The 15,289-nt window shown below is 42.4% G+C and overlaps 1 protein-coding gene and 2 pseudogenes across 3 annotated transcripts; 2 read left to right on the top strand and 1 right to left on the bottom strand.

The window, feature by feature from the left end:
* Positions 1-1,152: 1,152 nt before the first annotated feature.
* Positions 1,153-5,819, top strand: AT2G07660 (annotated as a pseudogene; the record flags this gene model as incomplete). The annotated part of the gene is made up of 1 exon: positions 1,153-5,819.
* Positions 5,820-7,149: 1,330 nt separating this feature from the next.
* AT2G07650 lies at positions 7,150-9,918 on the top strand (annotated as a pseudogene; the record flags this gene model as incomplete). Its single annotated transcript has 1 exon — positions 7,150-9,918.
* Positions 9,919-11,430: 1,512 nt separating this feature from the next.
* Positions 11,431-12,114, bottom strand: AT2G07640 (NAD(P)-binding Rossmann-fold superfamily protein; the record flags this gene model as incomplete). Its single annotated transcript, NM_126724.1, has 3 exons — positions 11,431-11,537; positions 11,627-11,849; positions 11,974-12,114. The coding sequence occupies 3 exons, from the start codon at positions 12,112-12,114 to the stop codon at positions 11,431-11,433; spliced, it is 471 nt and encodes a 156-aa protein (NP_178765.1).
* Between the last annotated feature and the right edge of the window lie 3,175 nt (positions 12,115-15,289).

The raw sequence follows: 15,289 nt of genomic DNA, 5'->3' as shown, positions 1-15,289 counted from the left end.
GTCCCGGTGGTCAATGGGATAGAGGGCCCTACGGGCGTTGTAGGGCGCAATCTTCGGGAAATCACTCAAGGAAAAAATTCGGGGAATATTCTGGTATCGAATAGTTTTGGTAACTTGGATATCGAATCAAGTCCAGTGGAGGGAAGTGAGGCGGATTTGTCGGGAGTTCAGAATAAGGAAAATGTTAATACTCTGCGTAAGTTTATTCAAGGGAAGAGTATTAGTCAAGATAAGGAAGGGATTCGAGAGGGAATCGATGGTGGAGGACTTGAGATAAGGAAAATTGGGCTGAAAGGTGGGCTGAAGGATAGACGGGCCGGATTCTTTAAGCCCAATGACCAGAATCGTCAAAAGGCCAAGCAGAACACGAATAGGCCCACTAAAGGGCTTGTCTTTGGCCCAACGAAAGGTGAGGTAGTGCGGTCTGAGACAGGGAAAAGGCTTCGAGTAGAGAAAGGTACCATGGGGAGACGAGGAGGAATTTTTGTGACCAGGACTGAGATGGAGAAAATCACAGAGAGTGCTCTGTTATCGGTCCGGGAGAATGAAATGGATACGACGAGCCTGATTTCAGCCGGGACTCGAGTGGAGGGAGGGATAGGTGTGAATGGAAGCTTGTCGCCTGAAGCGGGAAGCTCTGCCCTTGTATAACAGGTCGCCCCGGTGATTCGTTTGCCCTTGATTTACAGATATCTTATGGATTGCTTAAAGTGGAATTGCCGGGGGGTCAACAAACCCAACTTCCGTCGTTCAATTCGGTATATGCTGAAGAAACATCGAATAGATGTTCTGGCTTTGTTTGAGACACATGCGGGTGGTGAGAAAGCGGTCAGAATTTATCAAAATTTGGGTTTTGAAAATTCTTTCAGAGTAGATGCGCGAGGGCAGAGTGGAGGTATTTGGCTCTTGTGGAAATCAGAGGTGGGAGATGTTTCAATTGTGGAGTCAGCGGAACAATTCATACACGCGAAAGTGGGGAATGGGTTAGCGGCTATCCATCTGCTGGCGGTTTATGCGGCTCCTTCGGTTAGTAGAAGAAGTGGACTATGGAGTCTGTTGAGCCGGATAGTGCAGAGTGTGGATGAGCCGATCATTGTAGGAGGTGATTTTAACACAATTATCAGACTCGACGAAAGAACGGGGGGAATGGAGGACTCTCGCCGGATTCACTAGCTTTCGGGGAATGGATAAATGAGCTCTCTCTCATAGATATGGGATTCAAAGGGAACAAATTCACATGGAAGCGAGGTCGTGTAGAAAGTACTTTTGTCGCAAAGCGTTTGGATAGGGTGCTATGCCGTCCTCAAACACGTTTAAAGTGGCAGGAAGCTTCAGTTACTCACCTCCCGTTCTTCGCTTCAGATCACGCTCCTATTTATATTCAGCTGGAACCAGAGGTGCGGAGTAATCCGCTGAGGAGACCCTTCCGGTTTGAAGCGGCTTGGCTTACCCATAGTGGTTTTAAGGATTTGCTTCAGGCTTCTTGGAATACGGAAGGAGAGACGCCTGTAGCATTGGCAGCTCTAAAGAGTAAATTAAAAAAGTGGAACCGTGAAGTCTTTGGAGACGTGAATAGAAGGAAGGAGAGTTTGATGAATGAAATTAAGGTGGTTCAAGAGCTTTTGGAAATTAACCAAACTGATAATCTCTTAAGTAAGGAGGAGGAGTTGATTAAGGAATTTGATGTGGTCCTTGAGCAGGAGGAAGTACTATGGTTTCAGAAATCCCGAGAGAAGTGGGTAGAGTTGGGAGACCGAAACACAAAGTATTTCCATACTATGACTGTTGTTAGGAGGCGGAGAAACAGAATTGAAATGCTCAAAGCGGATGATGGGAGTTGGGTTTCACAACAGCAGGAACTTGAGAAGATGGCTGTCGATTACTACTCACGTCTTTATTCTATGGAGGATGTCGATGAGGTTGTTGAGAGGTTACCAACAAACCCACCAAACCCGCGGATAAGAAAAGGAAATTTGACAAGGTGGATAACACCAAGTCCGATGCTAAGACCGGGGAATGCGTGACCTGTGGTAAGAGCCACAGCGGAACTTGCTGAAAGGCCATAGGTGCATGTGGCCGGTGTGGAAGCAAGGACCATGCGATCCAAAGTTGCCCAAGAATGGAACCAGGACAGTCCAAGGTTCTCGGTGAAGAGACAAGGACTTGTTTCTATTGCGGAAAGACTGGACATCTAAAGCGAGAGTGCCCTAAGTTGACTGCGGAGAAGCAGGCCGGACAAAGGGACAATCGCGGGGGAAATGGACTGCCGCCTCCCCCAAAGCGGCAAGCCGTGGCACCGCGAGTTTATGAGTTGTCGAAGGAAGCTAACGATGCCGGAAACTTCAGGGCGATCACTGGTACGTTCTCACAACTCCCTATTCATTATTTCAATAACTGCATTTGCATTGCATCATGCATATGGGAAAGGGGAGGTACTCAGCATTCTAAGGGAATGTGTAGGGACCTTGAGAGTAGGTGACGTAGTAACGCACACTCTATTTGATTCTGGGGCTACACATTGTTTTGTTAGTCTAGAATTGGTTGAAACAGGTGGGTTCAGGAAAGAACCAAACACCGATTATGGAATGGTACGAGCGGCCGGAGGACAGGCAATGTATCCGACCAGACTTGTTCGGGGCATCTCGGTTGTAGTGAACGGTGTCAATATGCCCGCGGACCTAATCATTGTCCCACTAAAGAAACATGATGTTATCTTAGGGATGGACTGGTTGGGGAAGTACAAGGGTCACATAGATTGTCATCGAGAACGGATACAATTCGAGAGGGACGAGGGTATGTTAAAATTCCAAGGAATAAGAACAACCTCGGGAAGCTTGGTAATCTCGGCAATCCAGGCTGAAAGGATGCTCGGGAAAGGTTGTGAGGCATATTTAGCCACGATCACAACCAAGGAAGTGGGGGCGAGTGCGGAGTTGAAAGACATTCTGATCGTCAACGAGTTCTCGGACGTGTTTGCGGCCGTTAGTGGTGTACCACCGGACCGGTCAGACCCGTTCACGATAGAACTCGAGCCCGGGACAACCCCCATATCTAAAGCTCCGTACCGGATGGCACCGGCGGAAATGGCGGAGCTAAAGAAACAATTGGAGGAGTTGTTGGCTAAAGGATTCATCAGGCCGAGTAGCTCACCATGGGGTGCGCCGGTTCTGTTTGTGAAAAAGAAAGATGGTAGCTTTAGGCTATGCATCGACTATCGGGGATTGAATAAAGTTACGGTGAAAAACAAATATCCTTTACCCCGGATAGATGAGTTGATGGATCAACTTGGAGGTGCACAGTGGTTTTCAAAAATCGATTTGGCCTCAGGATATCACCAAATTCCCATAGAGCCAACGGACGTGAGGAAAACGGCTTTCCGGACAAGGTATGGCCACTTTGAGTTTGTGGTCATGCCATTCGGATTGACCAATGCACCAGCAGCCTTCATGAAAATGATGAATGGGGTATTCCGGGATTTCTTAGACGAGTTTGTTATCATCTTCATTGACGATATCCTTGTTCACTCGAAATCTTGGGAAGCTCACCAAGAACATCTAAGGGCGGTGCTGGAACGGCTAAGGGAACATGAGCTATTTGCGAAGTTAAGTAAATTCTCATTTTGGCAAAGGAGCGTTGGTTTTCTTGGTCATGTTATCTCGGACCAAGGAGTATCGGTTGATCCGGAGAAAATACGGTCGATAAAGGAGTGGCCACGACCAAGGAATGCCACCGAGATTAGGAGTTTTCTCGGACTAGCGGGGTATTACCGAAGGTTCGTAATGAGTTTTGCGAGCATGGCCCAACCCTTGACTCGACTGACCGGAAAAGACACCGCATTCAACTGGTCGGATGAGTGCGAGAAAAGCTTCCTGGAGTTAAAGGCCATGTTGATTAATGCACCGGTATTGGTCTTACCGGAGGAAGGTGAGCCCTATACGGTTTATACGGACGCATCCATAGTGGGACTAGGATGCGTACTGATGCAAAAGGGGAGTGTTATCGCATACGCATCAAGGCAATTGCGGAAACATGAGAAGAATTACCCTACGCATGATTTGGAAATGGCCGCGGTAGTATTTGCCTTGAAGATTTGGCGATCATACTTGTATGGTGCTAAAGTTTAAATCTATACTGACCACAAAAGCCTAAAGTACATATTCACCCAGCCGGAGTTGAATCTAAGGCTAAGAAGGTGGATGGAACTTGTGGCGGATTACGACTTGGATATAGCGTACCATCCGGGCAAGGCCAACCAAGTCGCCGACGCCCTGAGTAGGAGGCGCTAGGAAGTTGAGGCGGAACGGAGCCAAGTGGACTTGGTTAACATGATGGGGACATTGCATGTGAATGCCTTGTCTAAAGAAGTTGAACCCTTAGGGTTGGGAGCCACTGATCAGGCCGACTTGCTTAGTAGGATCCGGCTGGCTCAGGAACGGGACGAAGAGATAAAAGGATGGACACTAAACAACAAGACCGAGTACCAAACCTCGAACAATGGTACAATCGTGGTGAACGGTCGAGTATGTGTGCCGAACGATAGGGCATTAAAGGAGGAGATCCTAAGAGAGGCGCATCAATCGAAGTTCTCAATCCATCCTGGGTCGAACAAGATGTACCGCGACCTTAAAAGGTACTACCATTGGGTAGGAATGAGGAAAGACGTGGCCAGATGGGTGGCCAAGTGCCCGACTTGTCAACTGGTCAAGGCGGAGCATCAAGTACCAAGTGGGTTGTTACAAAACCTACCTATATCGGAATGGAAGTGGGACCACATAACGATGGACTTCGTCACTCGACTGCCAACGGGGATCAAATCCAAACACAATGCGGTATGGGTTGTGGTAGACCGATTGACTAAGTCTGCGCACTTCATGGCGATCTCGGATAAGGATGGAGCAGAAATCATTGCCGAGAAGTATATAGACGAGATCATGCGGTTACATGGGATTCCGGTTAGTATAGTGTCAGACCGAGACACAAGGTTCACGTCAAAGTTTTGGAATGCTTTCCAAAAGGCCTTAGGAACTCGAGTGAACCTAAGTACTGCCTACCACCCACAGACGGACGGACAGTCCGAACGAACGATTCAAACCCTTGAGGACATGTTGAGAGCATGCGTCTTGGATTGGGGAGGAAACTGGGAGAAATATCTAAGGTTAATAGAGTTTGCATACAATAATAGTTTTCAAGCTAGTATTGGTATGTCTCCCTATGAGGCGTTGTATGGCCGAGCTTGTAGAACACCGTTGTGTTGGACGCCCGTGGGCGAACGTCGGTTGTTTGGACCTACGATCGTGGATGAAACCACGGAGAGAATGAAGTTCTTAAAAATCAAGTTAAAGGAAGCCCAAGATCGACAGAAAAGCTACGCCAACAAACGTCGAAAGGAATTGGAATTCCAAGTAGGAGATTTGGTGTACTTAAAGGCGATGACCTACAAAGGGGCAGGGCGATTCACCTCAAGGAAAAAGTTAAGCCCAAGGTATGTTGGCCCGTACAAGGTGATCGAACGAGTAGGGGCGGTGGCATACAAACTTGACCTTCCTCCAAAACTAAATGTGTTTCACAACGTCTTCCATGTGTCACAATTACGGAAGTATTTAAGTGATCAAGAAGAAAGCGTGGAAGATATACCTCCCGGGTTAAAGGAGAACATGACGGTGGAAGCATGGCCGGTACGGATCATGGACCGAATGTCGAAAGGGACTCGGGGAAAATCAAGGGATTTGTTAAAAGTCTTGTAGAATTGTGGAGGCCGTGAAGAATACACTTGGGAAACCGAGAATAAGATGAAGGCCAATTTTCCGGAGTGGTTCAAGAAGATGGGTAAAGATCAACTTGATGCGGATTCGAGGACGAATCCAATTCAAGGGGGGAGACTTGTAACGCCCGCGATCCTCAATAGGATCGTTGGCTAGGACTTGGTCTGAGAGAAATAGGTGGAGTCTCGGACAAGTGAGAAGGAGCTGGCCATAAGCTCGGACAAAGGGGAAATCATGCAGGCTAAGCTAAGATCGTAAAGAAATCAGCTGGGTCAGTTCGCCCAAAGCTCAAGCTCAGCTGGAAGGAGTGACGGTTACTCAGGTCGAGTGACAGTCCAGCTCGGGCAGCTGGACGAGTGACGGTTGAGCTCGAGGTAGCTGGACGAGTGACGGTTGAGCTCGAGGTAGCTGGACAAGTGACGGACTAGCTGGGCGGTTATGGGCGAAGAGATACAACTCTTCGGAAAGGTGCAACTCTTCGGAAGGGCGCAACTCTTCGGAAAGGTGCAACTCTTCGGAAAGGTGCAAGGAACGGATGTGTTGATTCGGGAAGCATTCATTCGCCCCCTATATAAGGAAGGGCGCCCAGGACCATTCCACTCACCACAACACACCCAAAACACAAGAAACTCACCATTAAAACTCTCTCCCTCTTGGGAGAATAAATAGTCTTAGGATTCGGTAGCCGGGCTGTGGCCGGCAATAAAGAAGGAGGGTCGGATCGACCTAACCTCGAGAAGGAAGGTAAGGGATCCTAGACTTTGAGTCTAAGGGTTCTAGGATGTGAGTTAGTAGTCGGATCCTTGAAAGGATCGACTAGAGGGCTGGGTAGTATCCGGGTCATGTGCATCCTACACAAGACTCGGTCCGGGTAGGGATCGGCTGAGGTGGGGACGCGGCTCGGCGGAGGACCGGCAGGTCTTAACTGACCTGCCGAGAATCGGCCGGACTGATGCGCGATCTTCCCCTCTCTAAATTCTCTCCACGGATCCGAGTAGTGTATGGCATATAGAGCATTGCATGGACTTGCATATGATTAAGTAAATGAGATTACTTATGGCTCTATGACTTTCAGGAACGAATGGTGATCGTGGGAAGGACTTGGCTTAGGCGCGAGAGACTCAAGGCCGGGATGATGGGTGGTGATAGTTCGGATAGTCTAGGGATCGATTATATGACTTGTAATAGCTTATATGCAAACTCATAGGTTGTATCGAATCCTTTGCTTAATCAATAAAGTATCCGATTGTTTGTTTACTCTATTCGTCTCATATATTGAATCACGGAATCATATGAAACGGATTAGACTAGGAAAGAACCTCATAAACGGGTAGGGCCGAGTCACTTAGTGGCTTGGGTCGAGAGAACTCGTCCGGACTTTAGGCAGTCCGGATCGGGGCCTTTCATGTCTAATTTGAGCAAGCCGTTTAATCCCTTGGAGGTTGAGACATCAATTCGAAGCATGGGGAAGTATAAGGCTCCAGGGCCTGACGGCTTTCAACCTGTTTTTTATCAGGATTGTTGGGATATAGTAGGTGATTCTGTTAGTCGGTTTGTGTTGGACTTCTTCGCTTCCGGGAAACTTCCAGAAGGTACGAATGATGCAATCGTGGTGTTGATAGCTAAAGTTCTGAAACCGGAAAGGATAACACAGTTTCGCCCCATTAGTTTATGTAATGTTTTATTCAAAACAATTACTAAAACTTTGGTGATGCGGTTGAAGCGGGTTATATCGAAGCTTATCAGGCCGGCTCAGGCTAGTTTTATTTCGGGTAGATTGGCAGCTGATAATATAGTGATTATGCAAGAAGCTGTTCATTCGATGAGGAGGAAAAAAGGGCGTAAGGGTTGGATGCTCTTGAAATTGGATTTAGAAAAGGCATATGATCGGATTCGCTGGGAATTTTTGGAGGATACTCTACGGGCAGTTAGGCTTCCAGAGAAGTGGATTGTATGGATCATGCAGTGTGTTACTGAGCCATCAATGAGTTTATTGTGGAATGGTGAGCGAACAGAAGCGTTTAGACCAAAACGGGGGTTGCGTCAGGGTGATCCACTGTCACCGTATCTTTTTGTGCTTTGCATGGAGTGACTATGCCATCTTATAGAGCATTCTATTGCTCGGAAAGATTGGAAACCCATTAGTCTCTCTCAGGGTGGACCAAAGCTTTCACATATCTGTTTCGCGGATGATCTAATCCTTTTTGCGGAAGCATCTGTGGCTCAGATTCGGGTGATAAGACGAGTTCTGGAACGTTTCTGTGTTGCTTCTGGTCAAAAAGTTAGCCTAGAGAAATCGAAGATCTTCTTCTCTGAAAATGTGTCTCGGGACTTGGGGAAGTTGATAAGCGATGAAAGTGGGATTAGCTCAACTAGAGAGCTTGGAAAATACCTTGGAATGCCGGTCCTTCAGAGGAGAATTAATAAGGACACTTTCGGTGATATCTTGGAAAAATTGACAACAAGGCTGGCTGGTTGGAAGGGCAGATTCCTTAGTCTTGCGGGGAGAGTTACACTCACCAAGGCAGTGCTTTCGTCGATTCCGGTTCACACCATGAGCACCATTGCTTTGCCGAAATCAACGTTGGATGGGTTAGACAAAGTGTCTAGATCTTTCTTATGGGGCAGCTCTGTAACTCAAAGGAAGCAGCATCTTATTTCCTGGAAAAGAGTTTGTAAGCCTAGGAGTGAAGGTGGGCTAGGAATTAGGAAAGCTCAGGATATGAATAAAGCTCTTCTCTCTAAGGTAGGATGGCGTCTAATTCAGGATTATCATAGCTTATGGGCGAGAATCATGAGATGTAACTACAGAGTACAAGATGTTCGGGATGGTGCTTGGACTAAAGTTAGAAGTGTCTGCTCATCGACTTGGAGAAGTGTAGCGTTGGGTATGAGAGAGGTGGTAATCCCGGGCTTAAGTTGGGTGATTGGAGATGGTCGGGAGATTCTGTTTTGGATGGATAAGTGGCTAACAAATATGCCTCTAGCTGAGTTGTTGGTTCAGGAGCCTCCGGCGGGTTGGAAAGGAATGCGAGCTAGGGATCTTAGGAGAAATGGGATCGGTTGGGATATGGCGACGATAGCTCCATATATATCTTCTTATAACAGATTACAATTACAATCGTTTGTTTTAGATGATATAACGGGAGCTAGAGACAGAATATCGTGGGGGGAGAGTCAAGATGGGAGATTCAAAGTGAGCACCACCTATTCTTTTCTTACTAGAGATGAGGCGCCGAGACAAGATATGAAGAGATTCTTTGACCGAGTATGGAGCGTGACTGCGCCTGAGAGAGTGAGACTCTTCCTCTGGTTAGTAGCACAACAAGCCATTATGACGAATCAAGAAAGGCATCGTCGACATTTGAGTACCACGACCATCTGTCAAGTTTGTAAGGGAGCGAAAGAGTCTATTATCCATGTTCTCAGAGATTGCCCTGCAATGGAAGGAATATGGCTACGGCTTATCTCGGTGAGCAAACAACGCCTTTTCTTTGAGAAGTCTATTCTTGAGTGGCTGTATGTAAATCTGGGAGAACACGGTGAGATGGGAGGCAGTGTTTGGTCCACAGTTTTTGCATTGGCAACTTGGTGGGGTTGGAAGTGGCGTTGTGGAAATGTTTTGTGAGAGGTTGGCCGCTGTCGGGATAGATTACGGTTCATTAAGGATTTGGCAAATGAGGTTTCAGCTGCTCACTTAAAGCTCTCCGGGAATACGAAGGAGATTGTGCAGGTAGAGCGACAAGTCTCATGGAGGAAACCAAATGAGGGCTGGGTCAAGCTGAATACGGATGGGGCGTCGCATGGGAACCCTGGAGAGGCGACTGCAGGTGGTGCGTTGCGGGATGAGGAAGGTAATTGGATTGGAGGCTTTGTGCTTAATATTGGGATTTGTACAGCTCCTTTGGCAGAACTGTGGGGGGTCTACTATGGACTTTACATAGCTTGGGAGAGGCGGGTCGCGAGGTTGGAGCTAGAGGTAGACTCGGAGATTGTGGTGGGGTTTTTAACTTCAGGGATCAGTGACTCTCACCCCCTGTCGTTCCTAGTACGCTTGTGCTATGGCTTTTTATCAAGGGACTGGTTAGTCCGTGTGTCACATGTGTATAGGGAGGCTAACCGTCTAGCGGATGGGTTAGCGAACTATGTTTTTTAAAGACCTTTAGGTTTCCATTCTTTTAATCTTCCACCGGATATTGTTAATCCGATTTTGTTGGAAGATGCCAATGGGGTCTCAAGGTTACGTTTTGTTCGGTTGTAGTTCTTTTTTCTTTTGTTATGAATAATAAAGCGGGAGACTTCTCCCGTTTTCCGACCAAAAAAAAAAAAAAAAAACTACTACATTCGCATCAATCAATACAATAACCTCCACACAATCAATACGAGTCAATCAAAAATAAAAAAAAGTAGACAATTTTATACTGTACCAAATCAAATCAGAGAGATATGAATCAGAGACTACTTACACCCTGAATACGCTTGCCGTTTCGGGACATTTAGGTCCGTTAGCTCTCTTCTTACAGTGGTCTGATATGTCAAATTACCTCCTACAAATACATAAATAATTATTCTCAGGCAACAAAATTTTCTAAATATAGGGGTTTCAAACAAAAATCTATAGTCTACAAGGAAGAAGTTGGTTTCGTTTGCTGCCCATAAAAATACAACGGTCATGTTCTATTAGGCGAATTCGTTTCTACCATGTTTAACAAATTAAATTTCACAAATTTCATCATAATAAACAAATAACAATTATTTATCTATATTATAATATAGATTAAACTAGATTCAAATTCAATATTAAACACATAGGCTCTGATACCACTGAAGGAATTACGTACCGGTTTATAACAATTAATAAATACTAAAAACAAATTCAATTGCCAGGAACTGTGTAAATAAAGAATTAAATTTAGATCTTTGGGTTTGAATATACCTGGATATTCTGCAGCGCAAAGGTGAACCATATTATCTCGAGATTATTTTAGCACCCCAAGTGTTGTGCCTCTACTAGTATCCACACGCACACAAACTGGATCAGATCTGAAATGCTAGTTCCTTTAAGATTTAATCTCAAAACTTTAGACAACTCTTTGTCTCTTTATTTTATGGTTCTTGTGATCAAAAGTGTATCTCACAAAAATTGTTAATATATCATATATATAGCCAAACGTTTAACCCTAATCAATTAGGGTTAATAATGGGCCAAAGCGCAATAAATCTTTTTATTGATCCAATTTGCTTAGGTGTGTGACCCTGTAGATTTGTATAATATTAGCAATGAGTTCTGACTCATAGATTATAAGCGGTCTCTAGCAACACATTATAACCACCTAATATTATACAAATGTCAAACCTCGACATTACAACTTTAACTAGAGTAAAGTACAACTGATTTCAGGACATTCCCAACATCTTCTGCTGATTTTGAGTCAAGGGACTTGTACTTTTCTTCTAGCTCGGCCATACGTTTGAGTTTTGACCATAATTACGTATTCAGAGCTAGAGACTGGTCTGAAACTTCATCTTGGTTAGGCTTAGACGTTTTTGCTTCCTCGTAGACGTTGTGAGAATTTTCTTGTATAATTAATATGCACCAAAGCACCAAAGACTTTTTTGGTTTTAATACTACATTCTTTGTACAATATGCACCAAAACATAGTAATAATCATTCGCCTGGCCCTAGACCTCTTCTCCACTCTTTGGCCAAATGGCGAGGTTTGCTAAGACACAGTCCTCCATCTACCACCATTGTTAGTCCACTCATATATTTCCCTGTTAAACAAATCAAGAAATGAGTTACGTCATCTAACCATCTATATATGTTTTATACTAAAGAGTGTGCTTTATTTAACTCAGCATACCAGAATCACAGCTCAAGTAGAGTGCAGCCATTGCGATATCCCACTTCTCTCCAAGTTTATAAAGAGGCATGTACTCTCTGGTTTTGTTTTCAATCTCCTCAGGTACAAGTTTACTCATTCCCGGTGTACCTCCAATAGGACCTGTAGCAATTCCGTTCACTCTAATATCATAGTCAGTTCCCCACTCCAATGCCAAGTTTCTTGTGGTAGCATCAACTGCAACCTGTTTCAAGTTTCAAACTCCTAAGATCACATTTTGCTACATTCTATTGTTCCTTTAAGTTAGTTCTTGATTTCCGAACCAAAACTCGAGACACTGAATGACTTTATCAGACTAATCAAATTACCTTGGCTGCAGATACATGTATTTGATACCTAGAAGCTGTGTAGTGCAAAGTAGCGCTTATGTTAATAATCGAACCGCCACCGCTTGATGAGTCTCTTCCAGGCGCTACTTTCTTAAGATACTTGAGAGCTGCGTGACACATGTTGAATGTTCCTACCGCCTCAATGTCTAAGACTGCACAACAACAAAATAACGTTCCTTCAGCTAAATTGACAAACTTTCATGCATATTTCTTCTCAAAACCAATGATAAACAAAAAATTCGAACAAACTATAAACAAAATCAATAACTTACATACAATGTTTGTGTTTATATGATGTGTTTATATGATCTGTGTGAATCAATTCGAACGCTAGGGTTTATAGCAGCCAGAAAAAAAAAAAGCAAAAACTAAATCCATGATAAAATAGAAAATTTAGTTAGATAAGAGACTACCTTTTTGCAGGATTAAACAAACCCTCAGATTTTTTGGAGATTTTGTTAGTTGCACCAATTTACGACGTTGCATAAACACCAACTTGCAAAATCATACACAAACACCATCACTTTAAAGACGGGATCGATCCACTAACATTAAAAGAAAGAAATTCCAAAATAATTATATCATATAGTAGCGACGATAGATCCAAAACATGTAATCGAACAAACTATAAACTTTGGGTAAACAACTCATCACCAATTGGCAAAGACTATGAGATCTTACTTTCCAATTGACCATAACATAAAAAGGACTCGAAAAAATCTATTGCTATGAAGAGCATCATAGAAAAGACCTTGATTGAAATACAAAAAAGAACTATAAACCATATTGCTATTGCTATGCACTAAAATCAAGCTACGATGTTTGTGTTTGAGAGGAGAGATCCTATATTTATAGGAATTTTGAGCATAAGATTTTAGGGTTTTACATATGACGGCGTAAATTATACGGGCATAATATAAGTCCGTTAGGGTTGTTGGGCGACTTAGGATTGAGTAGGTTTGATTAGGGTTAATATTTAGGTTTGATTAGGGGCACTGGAGAATAGGAAATTTAGGGTTGATAGGGAATTAAACGCTTTTTTTTATTTTCTACATATTAAAATAATATGTTATCTCATTAATTAGTAAAAAGACTAATTTATCCTTAAAAACCTTAAGTGGAGGGGAGGGCCAAATCCGTCAGTTCATTTTCTGAGAGCGAACGTGAAGCCTTTCGACATCTGCTTTAATATATAAGATTCTTATCTTCTTCTTCGTAACAAATTTTCTTGTAACATGGTGAATCATTCATACGATTCTTGACTTCTTTTTTTCTTTGCTTCTTCTTCTCTTCGAACAGTTTCTTCGGTTTCGTCACCGAGAAATTTGTTGCATCGACCAAAAAGTTGAACAAATTTTATCCCCCGCCGTAAAATAAGAGCTTTTTTAATGGCGCATGGACGTAAAATTTCTAATCATCGCACGATCCGCGTTCCTGTTTCAGCTCGTAAATTGGCAATTCGCGATGATTCTTCTCCTGAAGGTTCACGTGAACCTCGAGCTCGTACTCGAAATCCAGTAATCGAATCTCATGACAGTATTATACATATATTCACCTTACTACCTTACAAACAGTGATAATCCCGGAGTTTCCATTGCTTCTGAAATATTTGATGGGAAGAATTATGATGATTGGCAAATTGCGATCAAGATTTAATCCAAAATTCCTTTTAGTTCATCAAAAAAAAAAACCAAATTAATTATCATAGAAACAAAACTCATGTTATTTAGTTGTTGATATTAAAACTTATATGGCTGAATCTTGTTAAATTGTGAAAATTGACATATTAACTTTGTGATTGGTTAGTAACAGCTAATTTTTAAAAATATAAATAAACAAGTTCACGAGTATTAATTAGTTAAATTATTGAATAATCATAATGTTTAACTTCTACTCCTTGTTTTAAATATACATATAAGATATATATTGTTTTATTTAAAACATTCAAAAAATATCTTTTTTGGGTAAAAATGTAAATATTCATTTCTCAAATGAAAGTTAAGGTTACATGAAACATAACCTATTACATGGTTCCATGCCAAAAAAAGTATTAAAGCAGGGAAGCATAACATATTCTTGAGTCAAGTCATCAATTCAATCTCAAAGCAAAGATGATTATCAAAGAAGGATGAATTAAAACAAGATTTATTAATAAATCTCTAAAGTGTAACCAAGAAAGAAACAAGAGTGAATGAGAGTGCGAGCTAGTAATAAACTTTTCGATAAGCGAGTAGTAGTAGTCCTATCAACAGCAATCCAAACCGGTAAGAAGCAATGGAACCACATGAGCAAAATGAGGTAGGCAATGCTTAAAACAGTACTAGTTTCATCAAGCCTTGGGTTACTAACTAATCTCAAAGTTAATCTGTCAATTTTCACAAATTAACCAGATTCTGCAGTACGATGAGAGGATGATGGCAATCTGTTATTTCTACAAAAATTTCTTACAGCCCAACCAATCATGCCCTACTTACCGAGAGTGTTTTAATAAAATTGTACTTTAAAACTATTTGGTACTCAGTTACCAAGAGTAGTTTGAAAGTTAACCATAAGATAACATATTTATTTCCTATGTCCCATTTTACAAGATTTTTGGCTTAAAGTAGGCATATGAAAACCTTTTTCTTATACCAAAATATCATTTAATATTTGAATTAAAAAAATCAATCAATGTTTTTAAATATAAATTTTATATAGAAACTGGCACAAAAATATCTTTAAAAAACTTCTAAAATGCAACCAAAAAGGTATAATAAATCCCTATACTATTAAAAGAGAAGTATATTTGAAAATTGGGTTGGATTAAATTTCTAAAAACTTTTGTTTTTAATGAAATATTTGGCAGACCAAAAAACAAAATCTTTGATGTTCCTTTAAACATAATTTCTACAGTATTTTGGATGTATAAATAGTTAGTACACTAACGTGATATGCAAACAAGTGTAAATAGTTATCGTTTACCAAACAAATGCGTATATAACTATTACGGTAATCAAGTATCTATAACTTGAGTATATAACTTCTGATCACATTACTATTACTATTATGTCATTGCAGTATTTAAGGTGTCAATCTAAATTGGTGTAAATGTGATGCTAGCAATCAAGATGCAATCACATTTCACAGAGTCAAACAAAGCAAGAACAGGTTTTGAAGTTTCTAACAGTCCTAAGTGAACAGGGAGAAAACATAAATTCTAACAGAAACAGTAAATATATTCGACGAACACAGCTTGATGCCAATCAATGGGTGTGGTCGAGTAACAGGTCGAGTAACACACTGCAACAATGATTCT

The sequence above is a fragment of the Arabidopsis thaliana genome, chromosome 2 (assembly GCF_000001735.4).
Source record: "Arabidopsis thaliana chromosome 2, partial sequence".
NCBI lineage: Eukaryota > Viridiplantae > Streptophyta > Magnoliopsida > Brassicales > Brassicaceae > Arabidopsis > Arabidopsis thaliana.
The sequence above is the reverse complement of the archived record's forward strand: the minus strand, read 5'-3'. Positions and strand labels throughout refer to the sequence as shown.